Consider the following 26,372-nt stretch of genomic DNA (forward strand, 5'->3'; position numbering starts at 1 on the left):
GCCACGTCCGATCCGCCAGGCTGACTGTGAGCCGAGGACGCGCCGCTGATGGGCCGGTTCAGAGCCGGCGGTCGGTCAGTGCAGGCAGAACATCTGAGTCTGCAGTTTGGGGGAATCTGTGCTGTAAGATGCTGAGGCTTCTTTTGTTTTTAAAGTGCTTCAGGATTCATGTTGATCCGTTTTAAAGACCGTCGCCATTTTCCTCTCATCAGTCTAAGATTGGATGGAAAAAGCAATCAGTCTGTCTGCTGAAGTCACATGACTGAAGAGATGTTCACTCTATCATAACTGGGGTTCAGTGGAGCAGCTGTGACTATCTTACCTGCAGTTGGTAGTTTGGTCAAACTTAATGTAGAACAGGAACCATCTGAGAGCAAATTGTCATCATCTCAAAGCAGACGTGTTATTCAAAATTCACATTTTGCATATTTCTGTTCTTCAATTTGAGTTTCAGACCAAACGCTTCAAAAACCTCCAAAATCTGTCATCTCAATCAGCAGCTGTTACCTGGTAACCCCAGCAGAACCCTGGTACCTTGGCCCCGCTGGTTGTACCGCTGTATGTGCTGTACAATGGCTGCTGGAAAAGAGAAGCGCTTTGCTGTTGACTTACCATCCAGAAACCATTTGATGCGTTCTTGATGGTTGTGCAGGAGGTTCCACTTCTACTTTTCAAACATGTACGGTTGTGTAATCAGTTTGCAGCCATTTTCATGTGAAAGCGTTGAGGTGGGGGTGTGGCCAGCAACAGCTGGCTTGGATTTAAAGATTTAAAACGGCTCAGTCTGAAAGGAGCTACGACAAAGGAGAACATCTGATGAACATGTTTTCGATCGACCATAAATTTATCCTCTCCTGATCAATGAAGCGTAATCGTTCACCTTTAACTGATCAGACTGAGGACTTGTATCTTTTGTATAGCATTAAAATTAGTCATGATGTTTTTCAGTCTAACATTATCCAGCTCAAACGTCACACTGATTGCCCTGGTGACGGTCGGTGTCAATTTTCTCAATAAGGAAACATCCTCAAAGCTGATAAGAATAAAAACCAAAATAAACTTTTACTTTCAATCCATCAACATGGAAACGACAGGGAGCAGAAAACCAGCAGTTTGACGCGACTGCAGGCATTTCAGTCCTAAATCAAAATATAATTCAGCATTTTTTGGTCATTTGGTCAATATTTCTGTGGAGATGAATGGATCCCGGAGCTGAATCAGTATTAAAGCATGAAATCCTTTAAACATGGTGGGAAAGCTTTAACCAGATATTTGAGCAGACGGTTTTCTGAGCAGCTCTGCTTGTGCATCCTTGCTGCAATTTGCTGCAGAGTGTTACATGTGTGCAGCGCGTGGGCAGCAGCTCAGAGCGGCTTCAGCCTGTCAGGGAGTCTGGGTTCTTTAATCTTCATGCCTGATTCTCACAAGCATTTCAGAGACGATTCCAGGTGCAGGCGGCTCACGATCCGCAAATATGAGAGAAAAATCTCCAGAGTGGATTTAATCTGTGGCTCAGATTTAGGAAAAAACTCCCAAAAACTCTGAAACATGAACATTAGTCATTATCACCACACATTTATTCACCTTACAGTCAAACACTCACGTCAAATATTAATAAAAACATTTTAGTTTTTATTCTTGGGATGGATATTATGTAAATTTAACTTTTTGGAGTTTTACATCATGTTATGATCTTATTCCCTCACATCTGTTGCTTTGATTCTTCATTCATGTTTCAGAACATCTTTAATCTCCATGGCAACCATTCAGCTGTGTAAAACAGCGGGGTGGACCTAGCCCCGCCTACGAGGCGCAGCTCCGCCCCACGCAGCTCCTTCAGACTAGCCAGCAGCGATTAGCAAACAGCTGCTGGAGCTGCTGCTCAGAGCAAAGCTGGTTAAACATTAAAGGGTTAATAGAGGAGCCATGTTGGGACGACTTTATGGAGGCGGAGCTTCAGGAACAGGAGCTTCTTAAAGAGACAGATGCCCAATTTCAAGGTGCTACGTTACAAAGTCAAATCTCTTGTCGGCACTGAGACGGTTTTAGTTAAGATACTGCAGAATTAATCAAATTTATATTGCACATAAAGATAGATTCCTTAAATTCTGCTCAGACTGTTCATTTCGGAGATAATTGCACTTTACATTTGGACCGCAGTGGTACCATCAGAACCACTTCGGAGAAAGACAGATGGTCTATTAGCTCTAGTGACTGGAGGACTTCATGTTTCTAAGAACAGATCAGGTTTTATTTTCCCCACTGATTTCATCAGAAGACGATTCCAGGCTGAGAACAGAGTAAGGACTGATTTTATCTTCTAAACGTGTCTTTAATTTGTAGTTAATGAGCTAAAACATGGAAAACAACCAGCAGTCTATTATAAACAGTTTCCTTCAGAACATTCCAGGAACGTTCTCAGAAAATAAAACCCAGCGCTCAGCTCGGCTCGGCAGAGCCGCAGAGATATTGATTGATGTTGGACCGTGTCTGGCTCCGGCTCGGGCCCCGGGGCCCCCAGGGAGCCGAGCAGACAGATGGAGAGGAGGGTGGAGCGGGACACGGAGGGAGAGCAGCAGCTCGCCTGGGCTTAACGCTGCAGAGCTATTGATTGTCACCAGAGATAAAATCCTCCTGAAGCCGAGATGACAGCCAGACAGACGGAACAATCCGGCCAAACGGAGCGCGGTCCCGACCCGACCCGGCAGATTACATCCACAGCAACGAGATTCCTCAGTATCCATTACCGATATCTGCTTTAATCCACTTTATCTTGTATTGGCGAGTTTTTCCTACGAGGTTTTGCTGCTGGATCAGAGCCGTCAGCGCGTTCAGCGCCGAGACAATAGGAATCTTCTCCAACGCTGCTGGAGCTCCAGAGGCAAGAAGGGAAAAATACTGAAAGTAATCAGGGATTCAAAACAGCAGAAACTGAGAATAAAAGTAATTAAAGGAGAGGAAACATCTGACATCATTTAATGGGTTCAGATTAACGCTGGCGTCAGATAATCTGCAGAACGTTAACCTGATCAAACTGAACGTTCAGATGATGCATAGGATTGATGTGCAGCTCCAATGCAGGTTCTAATGCAGGTTCTAATGCAGGTTCTAATGCTTCCATCCTCAAGACTGAAAACCGGTGATTTTGCATCTGAGCTTTGAATTCTTCATCTGAAAAGAACCAAACCTGACTGATCTACATATCCTGTAGCAACTCAGTTTCTGAAAACTGAATTTGATTATTAGTGTCATGTGAAGCGAAAAGGTGGAGCTCTGTTACTGTCAGGGAAACATCTGAATGTAATTAACAGGCAGACACTTTTGATCTGTTCAAACATCCATCTCTAAAACAGAAGTTGTGCAGGTCCAGCAGTCAAACTAAATTATTTTATCAGATCGGCATCAGTAGATGTTTTCTCAGTGATCTGCCTGCTTATCCAAATGTTGTTCCTGTAGCTCTAACCATCATTAAAGCACCTTTATGGTCTGACGGCTGCAGTTACTTCTGTTTCTGCTGATCAGCCAAGCGAAGGTTCCTCATGTTCGACACCAAACACTTCAGCAGGTTCAGGTGACTCTGGATTCCTGCATTTGCTGGGATCGGAACAAAAAAGGGAAGGTATTCAAATAATGCACAAAGCATCTCGACCTGTGCATGATTGATAATATGCAAACACAGCTGGGAACACGAAGCCAGTCCTCCACGAGGAAAACCCACAGTCTGCCTTTCACAAAGACTCAGAGAAAACACTAAATAACACAATGCATGAAAAGGCTTTAATAATGAGCTGCTAGTCAGCAGCGTTGATGTTTTCAGTGGTTTGTGTGCGATATTGGATCTGGAGTCCAAACTGGAGACCAGAAGCTGCATTTTTATTATGAAAAGGCAGAAAACTGTGTTTTAAATTACAATGTTTCCTTTAAATAAGAGACAATTATAATGAATGAGCTTTTTAACACAGTAACTCCTCATCCTAACACAAAAAAAACTATCAAAAACCAGGAGTTATTATCAAAATCTGCCATCAAGAAGATTTAATCTGAGTTTGCTGCGTCGACGCAAATGCAGGTAATAACGGCAGAAATCTTTCTGTCGGTCTAAAGATTTGGTGGAAACCGTAAAGAAAACTTTACATCCAACAGTGCAGACTCCGGATCAGATCCATGAAGTTACGTCACATTTAAAGCAGAGCAGGATTCTTCCTGAAAACCCGAATGATCCAAATATTGAGATACTGCAGCAGGTTGTGCTGCAGCAGGTTGTGCTGCAGCCACCTCCAGACTGCAGCACAGTCTGGAGGTGGGTCCAGATCAGAAAACTGATCCAAACCAAAACCATAATCAATGGTTTGTTTTGCTGTTATTATTATTACACCTGCAGTGTGTCTGATCTACGTGGTTCAGGTGGAGAAGCAGAAGCCAACAAACTGATCAACCCTGAAACCAAGAAATTGGTGCAAAATTCAGAGAAAATGAAAGACCTGAGGGAAAATGTGGATGTGATGCAGGTGAAAGCTTAGAATCATGTCAGAAAGCCACAGCGCCGAGTTTTAGCTGATGTTCCCTCTGAGTTAAATCCTGATGTGATGAAAGAATCAGAAACCTGAAGTCTGGTGTCGCGGGTCCGAAAGCGACGGCGTGTTCGGAGATTATTGGCAGGACTTCCTGTTGGACAGGAAGACGCAGCCAGCTGTCGCAACAGTTTTGAGTCTCTGAAACCACTAAAATCCTCAGCAGCTGACGCTCCGCTGGGCTTTCAGGGTTATGATTTCCACTTTATTCATGCTATATTCCTAAAATATACATGAAATGGCTGCTTCAGGCTCTCCAGAGGAAAGAAGAATCAAAACTAAAAGAAATGATTATCTGATGGTAAAACCAGCAAACTGGGACAGAGAGACGGTAAATCCAGGAACAACTGGACATCCTCAGCTGGAGCAGTTTAACTGGACAAACAGGAGAAAATGGACAAATCCACAAAAAATGTCTAATATAATAACATACATGGCGCTGGAGGCAGGGAAATCATCCGAGGCTCATGAAACAAAAAATGACATAAATAAGAAATATTTAAAATGAAATACAACTTAATAAATAGTTTCATCCATTTCAGTTTGTTCATATAGCAACAATTTTCCATGAACATCTCAAAGATCGTTAGAAAGAAAAGAAATGAAAACAAAACAGTTATTACATAATAGAAGATAAACAAGACAAGAAAACAAGCAACAATAAATTTAGTCTTTAATAATCTTTAATCTGAGCAGAAAAGTCCAGGTTTAACTTTTTACAAAAATCAGGTAAAGTGCTTAAAATTTGGAAAAATAACATTTATTTTAAACATTGGATTTTAAATTATAAGTTTCTGTTCATTGTAGAATAAAACTATGTTTGGTCTAACGGAGGATTCGATCCCATCAGCGTCTCTGAGGACGTCTACCTGGTTTTATTTTGAGTTGATCCGTTTCGCTCCACAGAAACAGCAAATTAAAAAACCCTTTCCTGTTTGCTTTAAGAAGACCCGGCATGGATTCGTTCCCCGGTGGCTCGGATCCGTTTGTTTTCCCTTTTGAAACTGAAAGATGTGGCTAATAAAAATGGAGTTTGAGTCCAGATTGACGCGCTGGCTGTGTTGGCTCCGCGCCGCGGCTCTGCTAATTGAGAGGATTTACGCTGCCTGGTTTTTATTGACGCTGCCAGACTGGAGAGGCTCTGGGTCGGAGGTTCACTCACAGATATGTTGTTGGTTATTGCAGCGAGGAACGGCTGAGTCGTGACCTCTGGTGGAGGTCAGCATGTTTTCAGTTCAGACGCTCGTTAACGTGCTACGTTCAATTTGTTCCCATAACCAAAGTTTAAAAAGCTAACGAGTTTCAAATATTTAGAATATTTCCTCTGGTGTGTTTATACGTTGTCAGAAAGTTATTAGTATCTTTATTGTACATAGATTTATATTCTTGTGGCACAAACTGAAGATTACAGCCAAATCAAAACCCTTTACAGGTAACTGTGAGTCCATTTCACTCAGTAACAACTTCCACACCAAAGAGTTATTTTGAAACTGAAATTTATTTTTGATGTTTTATTATGAGAATAAAGAAATTATTCTTGAGAATGTAACTAAGCAGCAGTCATTGGTTATTTATATCAGGATTAGAGGCAATTAGCAGAGCCGCGGCGCGGAGCCAACACAGCCAGCGCGTCAATCTGGACTCAAACTCCTTTTTTTTTCGCCACATCTTTCAGTTTCAAAAGGGAAAACAAACGGATCCGAGCCACCCGGGGAAGAATCCATGCCAGGTCTTCTTAAAGCAAACAGGAAAGGGCTTTTTGGGTGAGAGGCAGCAGTCTGTCTGCCTTCCTGTTATCTTCTAAAAGTCTTCTCCTCTCTGTACCAACTTTCACACTGAAGAGTGTTGTTGCCCTGGCATATGGTGTGTTCACTGACCAGAAAAAGATTGGATTTTGAAACGTTTGTGCTGGTGAAGGTGAAATCCGTCAGATTCTGATCACCAGCTGCTTTCTGGACATTTCCAGTAATAAACCTGAAATCCTCCTCAGAGGTTTGTCTGGTAAAGATCCAGTAACGTCACCAGGACAATTCCACAGTCAAACTAAAAGTTTTCCTTTTATTCCCAATGAATCCAGTAAGTCAGTCTGAGACGCCAGTATATTTTTTTCTTTGTTTAACCTTCCTGTCCGTCCGTTTGTCATGTTTGATTCCTCCGTTTGGATCTGCAGTGTGCAGGACGACGTTACCTGCACACAGAAACACCTTCAGTCATGATCTGAACAGCAGCAAGCGGAGAATCGGCTCCGACTCTCCGTCACTGTGACGCCGAGCAGAACAAATGTGTCTCTGCAAGGCTGTTTGTGCTCAACCCACCATGTCACATCTATTAGTCTGCCTGCTCTCCAACTGCGAGTGTGTGTAGGGGTGTGTGTGAGTGTTAGGGTGTGTGTGTTAGGGTGTGTGTGTGTGTTAGGGTGTGTGTGTGTTAGGGTGTGTGTTAGGGTGTGTGTGTGTGTGTGTGTTAGGGTGTGTGTGTGTGTTAGGGTGTGTGTGTGTGTTAGGGTGTGTGTGTGTGTGTGTTAGGGTGTGTGTGAGTGTGTAGGGGTGTGTGTTAGGGTGTGTGTGTGTGTGTTGGGGTGTGTGTGAGTGTGTATGGGGTGTGTGTGTGTGTATTGGGGTGTGTGTCCAGGTGTGTGTGTGTGTGTTAGGGTGATTTTATTCTTATTATTACCACTTTATTCTAATCATACCACATATTATTCATTCTGATTATATTAAAATTTTATACATGTATTATTTTGACTTTATTTTCGTACAACTTTCTCATATCTTCCTTATATTAAGATTTTATTGTTATATTTTAGATACGAGTTCATTCTCGTCATAATTTTGTGACTTTAAAGGGACGTTTCATTTTAGTTTTCAATTATTTCTAATTTTCAGCACTTCATGCACCGACGTTTTTCTTAGAGAAATTAATTGAGGAAGTTTTGGTTGAACATTAATTTAAAGACGCGTCGATCTGTTCTGAATAAAATGACTGACTATCTGCTGCCTGCTGAGATAAAGTGTGAACACGCAGCGGAGATAACGCCGCTGTCTTCCTGTTGCACAATGAGCATCAGGCTCAAGTTTACTCACATTATTTAACACCTCCTCCATTTGCTCATTTCCTGTCAGGCCAAACGGGTCATAAATAAATAAAGTTTTAGCCTCAGGGTGAATCGTTTCGTCTCCGGTTCAGTAAAATCAACCTGAAAAAGAAGAAGTGGAGGGAAATTTAGAAATTATTATTGGTCATAATCTGGTTTACAGAAGCACAGCTAAACAAACAGAAGCACATTAACACTCAATTAGGTCCAAATCTAATCGTCTCATCATGTCATAGATATTATCTATTTATAAAGGAAACATGGTTATAATAGGGCACACACACATATTTTAGATAAAATAATATTGTCACAAACAGTGAACAGTGAAACCTGAATAGTTCACATAAAATGTTTCAGTCACTGCATGATTTTTGTTTTCCTTTTGAGATCCGGCTCGACTGTTCGAAATTTTAAATCTAGTTAGACTTTTGTCTAACTAGATTTAGACAAAAGTCTAATTCGAATTCAGAGTCACAAACTTTACTGTGGACAAAAATGTAAAAAATAAACTTTTCTTCTAAAACTGATTCATGGTTACACATGAATTTATACTCCTCCTCACTCAGTCAGCGTGTCTGTACCATAAATAATAACTGAGTAACACTGAATTCATTTTCGAGTAACGCAGAAAAAGCAGAAGTATGTATTTTTGGTTTTAAGCATTTTTGTGGCGTTAGATCAGCAGCCAGCCAGACTCAGCGACCGAGGAAACCGGAAACCCAAACGTCTTACTGTAGATACAGAAATCTACTGGCTGCCATCTTAAAGTTCTGATAAAAACCAGGAAATCTGACCAAAACAGGCCAAACTCCTGTCCCTGCAGCGGCTCCAGGTATACAGAAGGATCCATATAAAAGCATTTTAGTGGCTAACTGGTCTGGTCCAACTGAGTTACTCATCAAATATGAGCCAATCAAAGCACTAAAGCCTGGTTCATATCACAAGTTTTAAAAATTGGAGCAACACACACACACACCAACAATCGGCGGTCAGACAAGAAATCTTATAAAACATCTCGAGATGAAATAAGAGTTCAGAGTAAACAAACATGGCCGACAGAGTGAACAAACATGGCCGACTCTAGAAGCAATGATCTGGAATCCATAAAATCCTGTGATGTTCAGGAACTTCAGTCCTTTAAATCAGGACTGAAGGAATTACTGAGTACTTCTAATTTCTCGATACTTTCTAAGGGAAGGTAGTTTGATCCAGCAGCCGACATGCTGCCTCTTCTCCTCCCAGCCATGTGGGTCCATCTGTCTGTTCTGCAGCAGGTTTTTTATGGGTTTGTGAATCATTGTCATCACGCTGCCAATTCATTTCCTCCTAAAAACGAGTCTGTGAGGAAACCTGCCATCACGTCAGGATCCTGCAGAATCTATCGCTGCTGATTGGTTTGGTCTGCTGCTCTTGAAGATTCTTCATTTGGAATAATTAGATGGTTGTTTTTCCAGGAAGACGTGCAGTTTTTGAGCGGACACGCTCCACTTTCTATTCCCAGAGCAGCATGATTTCCCAGAGGACTTCAGTCCTCAGAGGATTCGGCTGCTATTCCCGGACTAACAGCATCTAGTCAGGTTGACTCTTCCTAACGAGGACGATAATTACTCTGTGACTTTTTTCTGCCCTATGGCTTCATCCCGGAAAACAATCTGGGATGTTTCGTCATCCCAGGAAAAGCTGCAGGAAGCGTTAAACCTTCAGGCTCATGTTCAGGATGAACGATGGAGATCAGTGCGACCGCAGACTGAAGAGGGAATTCGGACCAACGGTTTTCATTATTTACAATCCAGATTTATATTCAGCAACCAGATTTATTATAAAGACTTTTGGCATTAATACAACTTTGTTTCACAGCCACAAAAATCCACTTTTCTTGTTTTAACGTTTTCTCTACTCTCTGATAAAACCAGCTGAGATAAATGCAGGTTATAGTTAATTTTTTCTAATGTTGTAATTAGTAAATATTTGTTCGCAGTTCATTTCTAACAGACTTTGATTTCTGGATCCTCTTACATTTCTGTGACGCGTGTCTGCAGATTGAGATGTTTACTGCAGAAATGTGCGTCACGTCTTATCCAAGGCCAACAACAGAGACTAATGAGCCAACAGTTTTGTTTGTGGACGAGTTGAATAGTTCATGCACACAGAGGAAGAGACGGATTTTAAATCCAGGATCTTCTTGGATCTTTAGAGTAACAGATCTGCCAGCTGTGATCTGCATTAGAAACTCTATAAAGTTAAATCTGGAGCTTTTCTCAGCTCACAGGTGAATGTTGTAAAGTTACCTGGAGAGATTTAACCAGATTAAATGTTTAAAGATCCAGAAAAAGATCCAGATCCAGCAGGAGAAACTTAAACCGTTTTCCTCGTTCATGGCTGATTGCTGGGAGACGAAATGTTTCAACAGGAAAATCTACGATTTCAAAAATACTTTCTGCCTTTGCTCTGAGAAAACATTTTCTCTTCTCATTTAATCTGATTTTTCACCCTCAGAGGGTTAATTTAAAATAAAGTGTCCGGTACAGACTCAGTGTGCTAAACTGAAGACGTGGTGCCAGAAGAATCTGCTTTGGGTTTGTTTTAAAAAGCAAAAACAAAGTTTTCTTTCTCCAAGGTCTCTTTTCGTTCACGGTCACATTAAGTGTTCAGGAGTGTTTTATTGCAGCAGCTCTGACCTTCGTTCTGCTGCTAGACAAAGCAGTCCGTCCAAAAGCCCAAATGGAGAAGGTGGCAGCGACACGGCGAGGTCAGACGCGACGTTTACAGGCTGAACGTCCTGATGGACGAGAAAATAGGATCAACAGACACTAAAACACGAGCAGGTCGATGTAAACACAGCACTCAGCAAAACGGAGAAGTGTTTAAACCAGAGCAAAAGTTCTCATCTGAGGGAGGAAGTCCTGCTGAAGAGGAAGAAAAACACTTATTTCTGTGTTTATACGTCACTGAATTAGGTTATTCAGATAAATAAGTCATGACGAAGCAGTTTTTCCAGGCGATTCTGATCGGAAATAAATCATCAGCTCGTCTCTTTAAATTCATATTTATTTCTGCTTTCCTACAAATCCTGATGAAATTCAAGAAGAAAATTTACTGTAATTTAATTAAAATAAATTTAGATGAAATAATGGATCGAAATATGAATAAAAGTTTAGAGAGAAATAAAAGTGAAAACACCAGAAAAACAGAAAAGCTATTTCTAATTTAACTAAAAACTATAAAAGTTATATGAAGATATCAATAGTTAAACATTTTAAAATATTAAAACCAGTTATACATATATTTGTTCGATACGTATTTTTTTAAACCTTGAAAACCTTTTAAAAATCTTTAGATAAGACTTTACAATAAACTTTGTCACATAAATGTAACAGCAAATAAACCTCAAATACGAAACATAATCTGTGTTTAAAGAACTCTTAATGGGAAAAAGTCAAATAAATCTAAATAAATCTGAAAAAAAAACGACCCAGACATTTATAGGCAACATTAGCTGTGCAGAGATACTGAGGAAGAGACATAAATTACATTTTTATTTAAATGATATTACTTTCTTCCAGCTGAGCTGAGCTGTTATAACCAGAGGAGGAACAAAAAGTTCTTCATACCTTGAATCTACAGTTTTAGTCTTTTTTAGGGATTTTTTTTTTTTAGTTCTGGGGGATTTTCACAAGATTTGTGAAGGTAATTTGTCCATTTAGCATATTTTAAGTTATTTCACTGGCTTGTTTGAAACAGTTGGGCATAAAGTTTGAGGCACTCAATCAGCGCTGTAACCAGATGGATGAATGAAACCGATGCTCCCTGGAGGAATGTTTTGCAGCCACATCAGATTTTATGCTAAAGATGAATCATTTTCCCATTAAACACTCGACGCCCATAAACGGAGCGGCGACAGAGCCGTGAGTCAGACAGGAAGCTGTACAGTCAGCAGCCGGCCGGCCGGCTGGCCGGGCCGCGGCGGGCGGCTGGCCGGGCCGCGGCGGGCGGCTGGCCGGGCCGCGGCGGGCGGCTGGCCGGGCCGCGGCGGGCGGCTGGCCGGGCCGCGGCGGGCGGCTGGCCGGGCCGCGGCGGCTGCCATCATCAGCTGGATCTCTGCCTAACGCAGGCAGGCACATCATTACGCTCATAATCTGGGAATAATCTGGGATTTGTTGCTTTAGATATCTTGATTCTGACCTGCCATGGTGACATCTGGTCCCGAACCAGCCAGAGGTGTGAAAGTACTCACATTCCCTCCTTCAGTAGAAGTACTTGTATAAAAAATACTCTAACGTAAAAGTTGGATTGTTTTACTCAAATGTAAAAATTACTAGTTTTGAAACGTACTAACGTACAAAACACAAAAAGTGATTTTCACCTTCAAGCATTCAAATGACTTTCGATAAGCCGACCCGATCCGACGCTATGAGTCTCAGAGGATCCAGATGATACAAATATATAAAACAAGCCTGATAACCTGGATATTGTTTCAGGTTGTTCTGTTTTCTATCAAAAGGTCCGATACGTCCTGAACTCCCTGCGCTGCAGACAGGAAGTCAGAACCCAGTGATTCAGATCAGTATTTACTAACTTCTTGTTCCTTTGCATTCAGCAGAGCAAACAAATCAAACATTTCTGCCCGTTTCAGATCATGCAGCTCGGATTGGTCGTCTGAGATTTTCTCTAAAGTTCCTAAAACAACTGAAAGTAATTTCTACAGGAACTGGTGGAGAGATGCACCAACAGTTGCAGCTTTGAGTCTCCAAGTCCACATAAGTGTTCGATCAGGGGACCAAAGTGTGGCCCGAGGGCCTTTTGCGGCCCTCTGGATGATGTTGTGGCCCCTAAGAGATGATTCTAGAGCAAAGAGAATCTGCACTGCAAAAACAAAATCTCACCAAGTATTTTAGTCTAGTTTCTAATGGAAATATCTCAGCACACTAAAAATAAAACAAAACTAACTTATAAGTAACTTTTCAGAAGGAAATATGAGTTTGATTTTAGTAAATGATTTCTTAATATTGATGGGAGAAGTACCTGCTCTATTGGTAGATTATTTAACTTATCAGACATTTTTTCCCATATAAAGGAAATAATCTGCCAGTGGAACCATCACTCCTAAGGAGTTATTGACTTTAAACAAGTTTATTTGCTGAAAGTGATTTGTAAGTTAGTTTTGTCTCATTTGAAGTGAACTGAGATATTTGCACTAAAAACTAAACCAAAAATAGTTGGTAAGATTTTGTATTTGCTTAGTGAAGCACACAGTTGATGCAGATAGATGGTTTTTCTATCAGGCCAACATTTCTCATTAAAATGTTTCTAAAATAAAATGTTGGGCACACAACTTATTTACACATGCCAGCAACGTCACTGAGAGAAATGATGAATGAACTTCATCAGGGCGCCAATGAATGTTGGGTCAGAAAAAGACCAAAAATCTGACGATGAAAAGATTCAAAGGTTTGATCATATTCTAACTTCTTCCACTGGATTTCAGGTTCTGTTTGCTAACTCTGAGTTTGTGAAGGTTTGATAGATTGTGGAGAATGATTTGTGTGTTCTTCATATAAACTCATTAAAATCTCCTCCACTTTGTGTTTCTGTCTCCCGTTGGTTTATCTGAACTTTATCTGAACCGTTTTCATTCTGCTTTACGACCTTCAGGCTGACGGATCACCGCTGTGTGTCAGAGAGAGGAGTTGTGGGCGGGTCAAAGGTCGCACGTTTCTCAGACACACTGTCCCTATTGCTCATTAATAAACAGTGTGTGTGTTTGTGTGTACAATCTCTATTGACCTTTTAATGAGATGGATTCATGAATATTTTCATTGAACCGTTTTATTCTTTCTATCGTTGGTCACACACTGATGTGGGATGGCGTGCAGTGAGATGTGCTGGTCAGTCTGGCTCGACCAACTCTCTCTCTCTCTGTCGGGGGTCAGAGTTCAACCCTACCAGTGGTGATGACGTAAACATTTAATTCACTGCAGTGTGACATATTCAGTCCGCAACCAGGAACTTGCATTGTTTACAGTTAAAATATTGTTTAATCTGTACTTTGGACATGTTTAGCATCATTAATATAACATCAGTTTGCATTAAATTTTATAGCTGCAAACCAGGGAACGCATATTTAAAACTTTCATTTGCCAATTTCTGCTCAGACTTATTAAAAGTTATTAAATTACAGCAACTGTTTTCTAATTATTCCATCCATAACAAAAACATTGGCCACTTTTTTCACTGATTGCAGCGGCAAACCGTCGCTTTAGGACATAATGCCTGATATTTCTTATATATTTAATTGTTCCTGTGAGGACAGCCAGTGGACGGCTGCTAGGCAGCGGCTCGTTAATCCTTCAGATTAAATCAGACTAAGAGTGGACACCAGTGGATACAGTTTGTGTAAATGAGCTGCTGCTGTTTGGGGAATAATGGATACATAAAAACACAATATTATAGAATCTAATTTGGATTATTTTTATGCTTTCCACTTCCCTCTATTCATTTATATAAGGTTTAGAAAGGAAGATTTTAATTGTTCTGGTTCATTTATCATACTGATCAATACTGATCATTAACAGTGATTATTAGTATCTGTTGCAGTTTAAGTCACTGGATTTTCCTGAATAACAACTGTCCCAATTCGCTGAGTTTATGTCCAAACTCTCAGATTTCCGTCCCATTATGCCCAGATTTCGCTGCCACTGTGTTTCAGAACGGGTCGACTTCCTGTTTTGTTAACAATGGAGATTTTTCTGAGCTTCATCTGCAAAAACACAAAATAATATTTGGTCCACTTTTGTGCAAATACCTTAATATACCAAAATAAGACAAAACTAAAATTGCAAACACTTTTCAGTAAGATATTTCACATACTCACCATATATTCTGCATCAGCAGAAACCAAGAGATCAAATGGTTCTCATTTGGTGGTTTAACAGGTTATTTGTGTTTTCTATAAAGAGACTGTTAACACTGACTCATAAAGAAAAGTATATTTATGTCGTACAAAGCAGAAGCTGTTGACGTCTGCTGTATTGTTGTTATTTTTGCAGATTAAATTTAGATATGAGTCAAAATGTTGTAATCTATAGATATAATGAACAAATAATAAAGAAACTACATTTTGTTTGGCACAATTACTTAGCAGGTATAAATAATTCTTTTTATTAATATTTTGATTAATCCGTGTCAAGGCGTCGGTCATCAACTCTGGAAATTCAGTGTTTTTGTTGGAATTTCTTTCTAAGTTTGATAAATTAGCAGCAGCTAACGGATACTAGCTGCTAACCGTTAGCATTGATTTAGCAACTACGTCACTAAACCATCTGAGGCTGCATGATCATAGTGATGGACGGGAGTCCTGAACAGAGCCACATATTTGTTTCTAAAGTTATTTCTAATTTTATTCCTGGTTCTATTTGTTCCAGTTGAACTAACTTGTCTGTGAACGTCACTCAGCTGGTTGCGATCATATGAGCGGGATTTACAACAGCTAGCTTAGGCAGCTAGTTTAGACAGCTAGCTTAGACAGCTAGCTTAGGCAGCTAGCTTAGACAGCTAGCTTAGGCAGCTAGTTTAGACAGCTAGCTTAGACAGCTAGCTTAGGCAGCTAGCTTAGACAGCTAGCTTAGGCAGCTAGCTTAGACACGACCCGAACCTGCAAACATCCTGACGTGTTGATCAAATTACAGACTTTGCCTGAACTCACACCACATTATTTATATCACTATGTCATAAACAGTTTCCCTTTACGTCGGAGATGCTAACGCCATGTAGCATACACGCTAGGCTACATAGCGGTGCGGAAATGTCTCCATGGTTACTAATGGTTAAACCCGTGCCTTTCTCCATAATCCCATATTTATATTTTCTCCACTCATACATACTTATAAAGTATAAGACCGTTAGTCTTCTTACCTTGTAAAAAGAGTTCGCTGCAAATCCGCGGTTGCACCGAAGATTTTTTTTACTGCTGTCCATCTTTCCACATGAAACGTTATAAAATGACTAGTTTGGTTTGTCTGTCTGTGCAGCTAACCGCACAGCATAATATGACCATTTCTAAGGTGAAGTTAACTAAATAAAAGCTACATTAGGTTACAGATGTCTGTGTTTAGACGAGCTTTGAAGGAGCACATTGGTTGTTTCCGCTTCCGTCACGGTGGAGTGGGCGGGGCTCTGGAAATCGTGACGTCACGTGCAAAGGACCAATACCCTGCCAGGTAACATCATGGTTAACTTAAATGCAAGTTCATCACCAGCTGGCTGGAAGATGTTCGCTTTAGCCATTTGCTAACTTCTGTTGCAAACCCATTACATTTCTTTTGTACTTTCTGTCAAAATAAAGATTTTAAAAAGTTTAAAATTGATTTGGGTAAACTGGAGGAGCCCAGATAAAATTATTACTCTAAACTTGAATGTGAATATGAATGTTTGGGCTGATTTGTACATTTTAACCCGGATGGATTGGTAAACCTCCCACTAAAAGGCCAACGCCGCTGTAAAAACAAAGCCGTGTCTTCAGCTGCGTCCCGCTCTCAACCTCACTAACAGGTTGTGACAGTCTTGGTTGAATGAGTTCATGCCCCCCACGCAGTCCGTCCTCAGTGGGACAGACGCCTGTCCCCAGAAGGACAAAAGTGTCCTTCTGGGGACGGATCTGGCTGACACCAGCCAATTAATTCATTTCCTGATAAGGAACTCCAAACAGGAAGTTCCTGGTGTTTAATTGAGAAGCCGTGAACGTCCAGATCAGACAGATTCTCTGCGGCTTGTTCTCCAGACGGGACCTTCTGCTGCTGGCGGCAGTCGGGACCATGGAAATATCAAACAGGCCTTGGGGGTTTTTTTTTTATCTTTGTCCTCGGTCGCCTGAGTCTCTTATCTGTCTGAGAAAACAGCAAGCGGGCCGAGGCGGCCAACGCATCTGACAAATCCAATCAGTCACATTAACCGGCGGGCGGACGGGATCCACTGCCTCTGCCTCAGTGGACGCTCTGCTGTGTGTTCACAGCATTCAATACTTTTAGTCTAATTAACACAGGGCTTTATATTTATGACCGGGGATTTAGGTTTTCAGTAAAAACCTAAATCATCTCTGATTGAGCGCTGCCTGGCTGGCAGAAACCTGAGATCAGTGAGTTTTGTTTCTCCAGACCTGCTGAAGCTCCAACTGCACCTGTTCTTCCCCAAACAGAGCCTGAAAGGCTGACCCGGATGTGTCAAACACACCCTGAAACACGCTCAACGTTTTACAGGAAAACCGGCCAGAAGCTTCCAGCATTCAGCAGGAAATGTGATGTTAGACGTGTCGCATAGATGGAGACAGAAAATAAAACCCGGGTCTAAATACAGGGACTGCTTAATATTCATACTTCTCTACAGTTCTGTTTGCTTTAAATAGATAACAGATTTTGCTGACACTGTCTAATTTGATGCAGAACAAACAAATATTATCTTAGTTTGGAATTTTTATTATTATTTAAAGTTAAAATTCCTCATCACATAAAACCTTTGAGTGGAAATGTGAGAACAAATGTGATGATTTGCGGCTCATCACATTTTGGACTTTAGCAAGAGCTAATGGCTAATGGCCCAAAATGTAGGACCTGCTATCAGATCTGTTTCATTCAAAAGTTTAATGGTTCTGCTAGAAGTCCAGGAATCTGCCTCTGCCAGCGGGACGCATCTAAAGGCAGCAACGAGGAAACGATGAGATTCTGCGCTGACTCCTGATTGGTTTAACTTTTCTTACACATCCGGTTAGAAAAGTTTGCGAATATCAGGATCAAGGATGTGGAATCAATGTTAATCCAATGAATCAGGATGTATTGATAATCAGAAAGGAGGTCAAGCTGTCAGTTTCACATTCAGTTTAGTGAATCTTCATCAGTGCAGACAGAGCGTGTGCATAGTTTCACGTGAAATAGCGATGTTTTTGTTGAGACTTTTGAACAACAGTGTTGCTCAAGCTGCAAATTTTTTAAAACATTTTCTAACAGTCTGTTGTTTCTTGGCTCAGTTGGAGACCAGAGTGTTTACACTGTGATTAGCAAGGTAGCGCCAAAGCATCTCAATTTCCTCCGCTACTGAAATGCATCATGGTCCTGGTGGCGACTCGGTTCAGTATCACACACAGAACAATGCTGTCCTCCATTTTTGTTTTTTGCTGTTTTCTTCCCGTGCATAAAGCTAACCGACCATCATGCATTTGCCACTGCATGTTTTCACACTGGCAGACTCCTTCACACCTCCGGCGGCGGCGATACAGGAAAGTTGAATCCTGGTTCCAGAAAGCGGCGGTGGGAGACTCCGGTCACTGGCGTCGTGCAAACGAGCAAAAATGTTCCGGTTTCTCTGAAACCAGAACAGTGTGAACCCATTCTCTCTCGAGTTCATTGAGCCGTTACATTCAGTCCACTGTCACCCAGTGCTAAAACATTACAATCTCACTGCAGACATTTCCATGGGCCATAGTTTCACCACAGCTAAACCATCTGTGCTCTGTGCAGACCTCAGGAGGCCAAGTCAGTCTTGCCATGACTGGGATGTATGAGTTACCGTTTATACCAGCAGGTGTAAATATGCTGATAACTGTTGCTACAAGAACTCCTGTTGCAAAAATAACACATAACTTCAGACCCAGAACAAATCATTTGTCCTGGTTTGCAGTCATGGAGGTCGTGTGACTGTCTGAAAGAGACGGGATTCTGCAGAACAAAATGCCAGTGGATCCAGAGAGACGGACATAATCTGTTTCGCCTTCCTGTTTTGTTTTGTCTGCTGTCAGTTTTCTGTGCAGCCAACAAAGCGCTTGGACAGATTTTGTATTCACTGCTAAATGTCTGAGTGGAAAGCGTCTCAAAGCGCCTCGCTGGCTTTCATCTCTGCTGAGTGCGTCCTCTGACTCATAAGCAGCAGCTGAACACACAGCGGCTCTGCAGCGGATAATCAATACCCATTTCCAGCACTGGACTTTTCTCAAGCTCTATCAATTTGAGGATTGATCGTCTAAACGCCCACTAATGTGTGTGTGTGTGTGTGTTCCTCACCATTTAAGCACACATGGCTGTATCTGTGTGGTCAGTGTGTTTTAAATAAGGCAGTCTGCTCTCCAGAAGCCCCTGGGTGGTAGTTATTGACTCATAAGTAATTCCACCAGCTGGCCAAGGTTAAAAGTCGTGGCAGACAGTAAGACGACTCCAGATTTTTAGAAAACTGCTTCTTGGATTACCAGGTCCTGCTTCTGCAAAGGTGTTCAGGAGTCGCAGGTTTCCTCTGGTTCCTTATGCATCTTTTCCCAGACGTTCCTGGATGAAGGTTTTCCAGGTTTTCAGAACGTCTGTCTCTGGACTTGGCAGCTTCGGTTCTGTAAGTTGCAGATGATTTGGTGATTGTTTTCAGAGGAATGTGTTGACCTCTTAATCAACCAGGCTTAAAAACGAATCAGACCTCATTCTATCCGTCCATCTGTCCTCTTGCTTACCCAACATGATGAAAGCAACAGCTCAAGCAAACTTCCCAGATTCTCTCTGTTCAGATTCATCCTGTCTCCTGTCGTCTCCGTCAATAAACAGTTTCTTCATAAACCTGCAGATGCAGTGGAGATGAGTTTCACAGCTAAAAACCCAAAAATCAGATTTTTGCCTCTGCTGGTATTAAATCCCATAGTTTTCAAATCATCTTTCCCGCCATAAACGGAGCGCTGTGTTTCAGTCAGTCAACCATTATTTATACTGCAGTTAAACCATCAGTGAATTTGGATGAAGCAGAGGATTCCTCTGAGCTTTACCTTCATAAGGTCGCTCATTGAGGACGTCTGAATGTCGGGCTTTTCATAAACAATGTCTGAACGTCAACACATAGAAAACTGACCAGAAAAATCAGTTGTGAGATATTTTCAGTTGGTAAGATTCATTCCAGTTTAAATTCCCATCCTCCACATGTTGTTATAAAAATCTTCTAATTCGTTTGTATTACAAACTTAGAAGCTACATGCTAATGACAGATACAACATGTCTGACTGCAAAAATGAAATATTTAGTTTCATTTTTCTTGCCCTCTGCTGCTGTTTAAATATAAATATTTTTTTAATAAATTGGACAGAATCTAAATCCAATCGTCACCTTGTTTTAATCTCTGGCCTGACGGATGATGTCAGCCTCCTGAAGCTGAATGTTTGTTGGACAAAAATAGACGCAGCCCCTGGTCCTGCTGCTCGCTTCCACACTGGGGACCAGTACCAATTTCCACAGATGGTGTCGTTTATGTTGGCTTCTCTGCTTTAACTTCCACTTGCAGCTCCGTCAGTTCAGGCTGAGACTGGAGAAAGAAAACACTTCCAGTGAATTCAGTTTTGGATGTTCTTGGAAAGTCAGATCTCTGAATGTGAGCCTTTCCTGGGTCCCTCAGCTTCCTCTCGTTTCTCTTCCAGTGTTTTTATTTGTGTGTTTGTGAGGTTGGGTCAGATTTTATGCTCCAGTTTTCAAGCTGCTGTTCGGTGAAACAAACTCGCCTTAAATCATCCGGCTGGAGGAAGTTACTGCTTCCTTCCATTCAGAAACAGGGAGGGAGCGCACCGTTCTCCATCTGAACTGCTGGACCACAGCACTGATCTGTCCAAACCAAACCGCTTCCTGTCCTATAGCGGTGTTAGAGCCACGCTGAAAATCATAACAAATAAAATTACAAGGTAAAATCATATGAATATCTTAATATAATGACTGTTAACCACATTTATAGGGAAACCAGGAAAATAAGCAATTTTCTCAATTTCAAGTCCTGATCATTCGTGCAGTTTCTTTACAAAAGTAGATGCTAACATGTAGCGTTAGCTGCTATATGTTAGCATAGACACGAGTTTTAGGTTTAGGTTTCTCTGATAGCATTTAGCACAACTTAAACGCAACAGTCTTTCCCAGGGTCCAATCAGGTCCTGCAGAAGCAGAAATGACCCCCGGTAGCAGAGAAGCAGCTTGTCTGTCGTTAGCGGATGTTAGCTTTACGGTTAGCGGATGTTAGCTTGTGTATTAGATTTATGGTTAGCGGATGTTAGCTTGTGTATCAGATTTATGGTCTGGGTTGAATCAATGCAGGGCAAAAAGTGATTGTTAAAAAAATGAACCACTTTAAAAATAATCAAAATTAGCTGGTTAAAGTTAACTTTAACGCACTAAGTGGTCACTAGTTATCTAGTGACCACAACAATAGAAACCTTCTTCCTGCCAGCAGCTGCTCCACTGTGAAGCCATTTAATAAACAGAAATAAAACAGCAAACTTTAATTCACTCTCATACAATCTGAAGCAACGGTTCCTGTTTTTACAGTGTATTTCATGTATTTCAGCTTTGAGTTGAATTTCCTGAAACATGTAAGGCGAGATGAGTTGCTGCAGTTCCTGCGTTTTAAAGCTGCAGGCCTTTAATCAGAACCAGAGCTGATGCAGCAGCAGCAGTGTGTGTCGCGGCTACTCGCTCGTTGTGTCTGACGAGGCTGAAGCCTTTGAAAATGGAGGTCAGTGTGACACGGAGGGAGAACGTGTGCAGCGTTCCCCCAGGCTGGATTCAGAGGGACCCGATCTGTGTCACGACTCTGTAGCAGCATGCTGGCTGGATTAGCCTCCTCTCTCTGTGAGGTCCGCTCTTCCTCTGCGGTTTATCAGCGTTATCCCTTTAAGAAGCTCTTTGAAGATCCAGATAAGCTCATTATAATCCACCAGTCACCTCAGCCTTCACACTGCTGGGCTCTGGGTGTTTACTGGGTGTTTACTGGGTGTTTACTGGTCCAAATGTCAGTTCCTCACTGCTCCCCGTCTCACCTGCATGAGGAACTCAGACTCCCTGGAGATGAGAGTAATGAATGCAAAAGGCCTCTCTGAAGGTGATTTCCATTGAAGCAAAGCGACCGGTGAAAGGTGTGCGGACCGTCAGGCGTCCGGCTGCTGCGGCCTCCTGCTGTCACATCCGTTTCCCAGGCGACGCTTCAGAGCGAAAACGCTGCAGCCGCTCGCTGACGGCGTTGACCTTTCAGGTGTCATGTTGGATGGCAGCGATGCACAATCAGCTGGGACGGGCAAGCTGAGGTTATCAAGAGCCACGACCTGCAGAGACCTCCATGTGCTGGGGCAGGAGGGCAGGAGGAGGACTGAGGGGGGGCAGGAGGAGGTCTGAGGGGGGGCAGGAGGGCAGGAGGAGGACTGAGGGGGGGCAGGAGGAGGACTGAGGGGGGGCAGGAGGGCAGGAGGAGGTCTGAGGGGGGCAGGAGGAGGACTGAGGGGGGGCAGGAGGAGGTCTGAGGGGGGGCAGGAGGGCAGGAGGAGGACTGAGGGGGGCAGGAGGAGGTCTGAGGGGGGGCAGGAGGGCAGGAGGAGGACTGAGGGGGGGCAGGAGGAGGTCTGAGGGGGGGCAGGAGGGCAGGAGGAGGACTGAGGGGGGGCAGGAGGGCAGGAGGAGGTCTGATGGGGGGGGAGGAGGACTGAGGGGGCAGGAGGGCAGGAGGAGGTCTGAGGGGGGCAGGAGGACGTCTGAGGGGGGCAGGAGGGCAGGAGGAGGACTGAGGGGGGCAGGAGGAGGTCTGAGGGGGGGCAGGAGGGCAGGAGGAGGACTGAGGGGGGGCAGGAGGGCAGGAGGAGGACTGAGGGGGGCAGGAGGGCAGGAGGAGGTCTGATGGGGGGCAGGAGGAGGACTGAGGGGGGGCAGGAGGGCAGGAGGAGGACTGAGGGGGGCAGGAGGGCAGGAGGAGGACTGAGGGGGGCAGGAGGGCAGGAGGAGGACTGAGGGGGGGCAGGAGGGCAGGAGGGGGTTTGAGGGGGGGCAGGAGGGCAGGAGGAGGACTGAGGGGGGGCAGGAGGGCAGGAGGGGTTTGAGGGGGGGCAAGAGGGCAGGAGGAAGTTTGAGGGGGGGCAGATAATTTACAATAATCAAAACTTTCTGTAGTTTACAGCAGAAGATCAGATTTCGAGTGAATTCATCCAAACTTCTCATTGTGAAGCACCGTCGTGTTCAGCTGTTTGATTTTAAGACACAAACTAAGGATTTCTTCTGTGTTTTGCTGTTTGTATGAATTATTTTGAGAAATAAATTTACTGTTGATTCAAGAAAGCACCAAAACGACTGAGAAAATCTGTAACTGTTCATTTTTAACTGGCTTTAACCCCACAGACTCTCAGCTTGTTTAAATCAAGAACCGAGTGTCAGTAAAAAGTTCGATCCACTTAATTTACTTGATGTTAAGTTACCAGTAAAGACCCAAAGGTTCCCTGGACTCTGAGCGTTGCCAGGCTTTACCCAGTCTGATTTCCCAGTTTGCTGCGTTCTGGTTGCCAGTGTTTGGTTGTGGAGCAGGACTGCAGAGTTTTCCGAGCCGCTGTGGAGGCGTGACAGATGACTCGCCAGAGACGGTGAGAAGTTGGAGAAGAATCTGAGGAGACGTGAGCCATCTGCTCCTCAGGAAGCCGCTGCGCTGCCTCCCTCCCTCCTGACGCGCAGCATCGGCCTGATTGGAGATTAATAATGTTCCATAAATACTTTTCCAGCGAGGGCCGATGTTGCTGCGATCAATCATGCGCTTTGTGAGCTCAGCAGCCTTAAGAGGCCGGGCCTGCGCGCTAACTGCTGAACACGGCGGAAATAAAGCAGGACAAAGTAGCTCAGCAGGCTTTAATCATGTCAGCGAACATTCCTGTGCGGCGCGAGGAGGAGATGCATCATGTTGACTTTAGTAAAGTCTGCAAATTTAAAACAGAGTTCACCTTCTTACAGCAACGGCTGCTGAAGCTGTGCTGCAAACAAACTGCTTCTTGAAACAGAGCAGAGGATAACAGACTGAAATCTGAAAAGTGTGGCGTGCATTTCCATTACACTGAAACCAGTCATGAAATTCCAGTGCAACCAGTTCTGTTGATGTTTGTTAGAGAACAAAGAGCTAAAACATAAATTATGATCTCAGGTTTTCTCCATTTTATGTCTTATGTTTATAGAACAAAAGATTTTATTTTCACGCCAAGAGGAAATTCAGGCGTAACGGCAGCGTCACGTATAAAGGTTCACACTAACATGTTCTTACAGTTTTAACAATATATAAAAAACCAACATTAACAATAACATTAATAATAAGCTGCAGAAGTCTGCAACACAAACTTCATGTCATCAGACTGAAGCAAAAATATGATTAAATTCAACAATAGAATTAATAGTTCAAAATACACCCTGACTTTAATAAATCAATAAAAACAGTTAAATATGATTAAAAACACAGAAACACTGAATAAAACCATTTGCAGTGATTCTGCTCTCTGCCCTCCATCTGTTAGCAGATCTGTTAGATTCGTCCTGCTAACAGTTGCATGATTGCAACACATTGAATTGTTTTGAACAGATTCGTATTTCTCTGCCTTTCTTCTCTGCTGAGGTTTAAAATGGCGTCACAGGATCATATTTACTGTCCTGCAGGTTTCAGTTGGTGTTTTGTTGGACTTGCTGTGTTTCCTCCAGGTTGCTGCAGGGCAGCAAAACCACACGCCCAGCAGGGAGCCGCCGGCCGAGCCGCCATTGTCTGCCGGCTGATTGGAGCTCATTGTCCAGCGCCGTCAAACGACGTGAAGCGCTCCATTGTGGGCCAGAGAAAGCCGAGGCAGGAGCGGCGTTCCTGGCAGACGCCAGCCGCTGGACTGACAGGAGTTTAGTGTGAATGGAGGAGATTCAGTCTGTGGCCCAGAGGACATTAGCATTTTGAGCGGATTCGCGGCTGGCGCCGGTCCATTCAGGGAGCAGCAGCGCTGCGTTTCACTGCCTGGAAGACGAGTCATTTAACAAACATCATCTGTACGGAAGAGGATCAGGGCCAATAAATAACTGGAGCTCCATAGGAAGAAGAAGAAAATGTTTTTTTCTCTCTGGATTCTCAGGAAAAAAAGTGAAAAGTTTGAGAGAAAAGTCAGAAATTTAGAGATTAATGTCAGAATTTTGAGGAAAAAGTTAAAATATTTTTTTTTCAGACATAATTTCTCTTATGTACATCTGGAGAACCAAACGAGTCACTTTTAGTTTTTGTTACTTTATACAAACGTTATACAAACGTTTAAACTAAACTGTAAAACTACGGTTGAAGTCGGACCTCAGCTTCTGTTTTCTGCTCCGAATGCAGAAGTTAAACATCCAGATGTGAACCTGAAGGAGATGCAGAGGCTTTGCTCCATCAGTTCAAACCAACACACTTTCAGCCGTTTCTGCCTGAATGGCTGCATGTTGAAGTTTCCTCCCCTGCAAAGCAGGCAGATGGTGAAACCAACCTTCAGCTGATTGAGGAGCCAGAAAAGTGTGTGTGTGTGTGTGGGTGTGTGTGTGTGTCTGTGTTTGTGTGTGTGTGTGTGTGTGTGTGTGTGTGTGTGTGTGTGTGTGTGTGTGTGTGTGTGTGTGTGTGTGTGTGTGTCTGTGTGTGTGTGTGGGGCTTTCGTCTTGGCATGCATGGAATGCAACGTTCCACTTTGGATCCGTATGAAGTTCATGAAGTTCAGTCTGTGTTTAACCAGCAGACCTGGTTCCTGGTGACCAGAGATGAAACGGATCTCTGCTGATCTGACGTCAGGCTCTCTGTCTTCATGTGACGTTGTTTTACGCCTCATGTTTCCAATCGCTGACGGAAAAGACGCGCTGAAATGAAGGATCGGTCCGAGATGAGTTTATTGGAGGCGCACGCTGAGCAGTGCATGAAACAAGCAGGAAAACCTAAACATCCACAGTTAGCATGAGGCTACGCTATTACATGATGCAACATGTCGCCTGATGCGTTGCTCTTACATGTCCAATGTTTCCAGGGTTTGTAAGAATATTTGCTGTTTTATCTTCTGCTGAAGTAAAACTGGGTTGTAAAAGAAAAAGTGATGAAACGTTTCCACCAGATGCAGCTGGAAGTCCAGAACTTCCTCAGCAGGTTTCGCTTTTCCAGCTTCGCTTCCATCCAATGTCATCAGAATTAAGATCCAACGTTAAAACGCAGTCGACGCTTCGCATTGCTGCGACAAACAGGAACAGGAAGTAAATAAAACCAGCATGAAGAACGGAGGCGTTGTGCCTCTGGTACGGCACAGATCCGTTACATCAGAGTTCATCCGTCTCTGCACCATGAAGAGCATCAACTTCCTCAGAATAACTGAAAACTGATTGTTTTGTGTTGGTTTGTCATTTAAATCCTTAATTAGTTAAATGTTTGTGAATGACTTTGTAAAGGCCTGGAAAACAGCCATTTACATTAGAATATTGAGTTTCCTTTTTTCTCTCCTTCTGCTTTAGAGGCCAGAGTTAAAATGGGAGGCAAGCTCAGCAAAAAGAAGAAGGGATACAATGTAAACGACGACAAGTCCAAAGACGCCAAGGCAGAGGGCGCCTCGGCCGAGGAGAGCGAAGCGCCGAAGGACAAGAAGGACGAGGCCCCCGCGGCGGGCGACGCTAAAGAGGTAGCTAACGACACGGCGGCCAAAGAGACGGCGGCGGCGGACGCCGCAGCACCGAAGGACGAGGAGAAGAACGCCGCTCCCACCGCCAAGGAGTCGGAAAAACCTGCCGCCAACGCAGAGGCGCCGAAAAGCGCCAACGCTGCCAAGGCTGACGACAAACCGGCCAAAGAGGAGCCGGAGGAGAAGGCCGCGGCGCCCGCCGCTGCGGCCGACAGCAAAGCGGAGGCCAACGCCAAAAAGACTGAGGCCCCCGCTGCAACCG

General features: G+C 43.2%; 1 protein-coding gene and 1 long non-coding RNA gene across 2 annotated transcripts in view; one reads left to right on the forward strand and one right to left on the reverse strand.

The window, feature by feature from the left end:
• The window catches only part of LOC129351753 (brain acid soluble protein 1 homolog), a 36,264-nt gene that overhangs the window by 7,835 nt on the left and 2,057 nt on the right, over positions 1 to 26,372 (forward strand). Inside the window, 1 exon segment of the mRNA XM_055020664.1 lies at positions 25,947 to 26,371. Within this exon segment, the coding sequence (XP_054876639.1) occupies positions 25,961 to 26,371 (411 nt within the window). The 5' untranslated portion in view covers positions 25,947 to 25,960.
• On the reverse strand, positions 6,283 to 15,837 carry LOC129351777 (uncharacterized). The gene is made up of 4 exons (XR_008604772.1): positions 15,577 to 15,837; positions 10,344 to 10,444; positions 7,655 to 7,767; positions 6,283 to 6,759 (listed from the first exon to the last, which is right to left on the reverse strand). It is a non-coding gene; the product is annotated as an uncharacterized LOC129351777 (long non-coding RNA).

This window comes from Poeciliopsis prolifica, unplaced genomic scaffold (genome assembly GCF_027474105.1).
Source record: "Poeciliopsis prolifica strain line A6 unplaced genomic scaffold, Auburn_PproV2 SCAFFOLD069, whole genome shotgun sequence".
Classification (NCBI taxonomy): domain Eukaryota; kingdom Metazoa; phylum Chordata; class Actinopteri; order Cyprinodontiformes; family Poeciliidae; genus Poeciliopsis; species Poeciliopsis prolifica.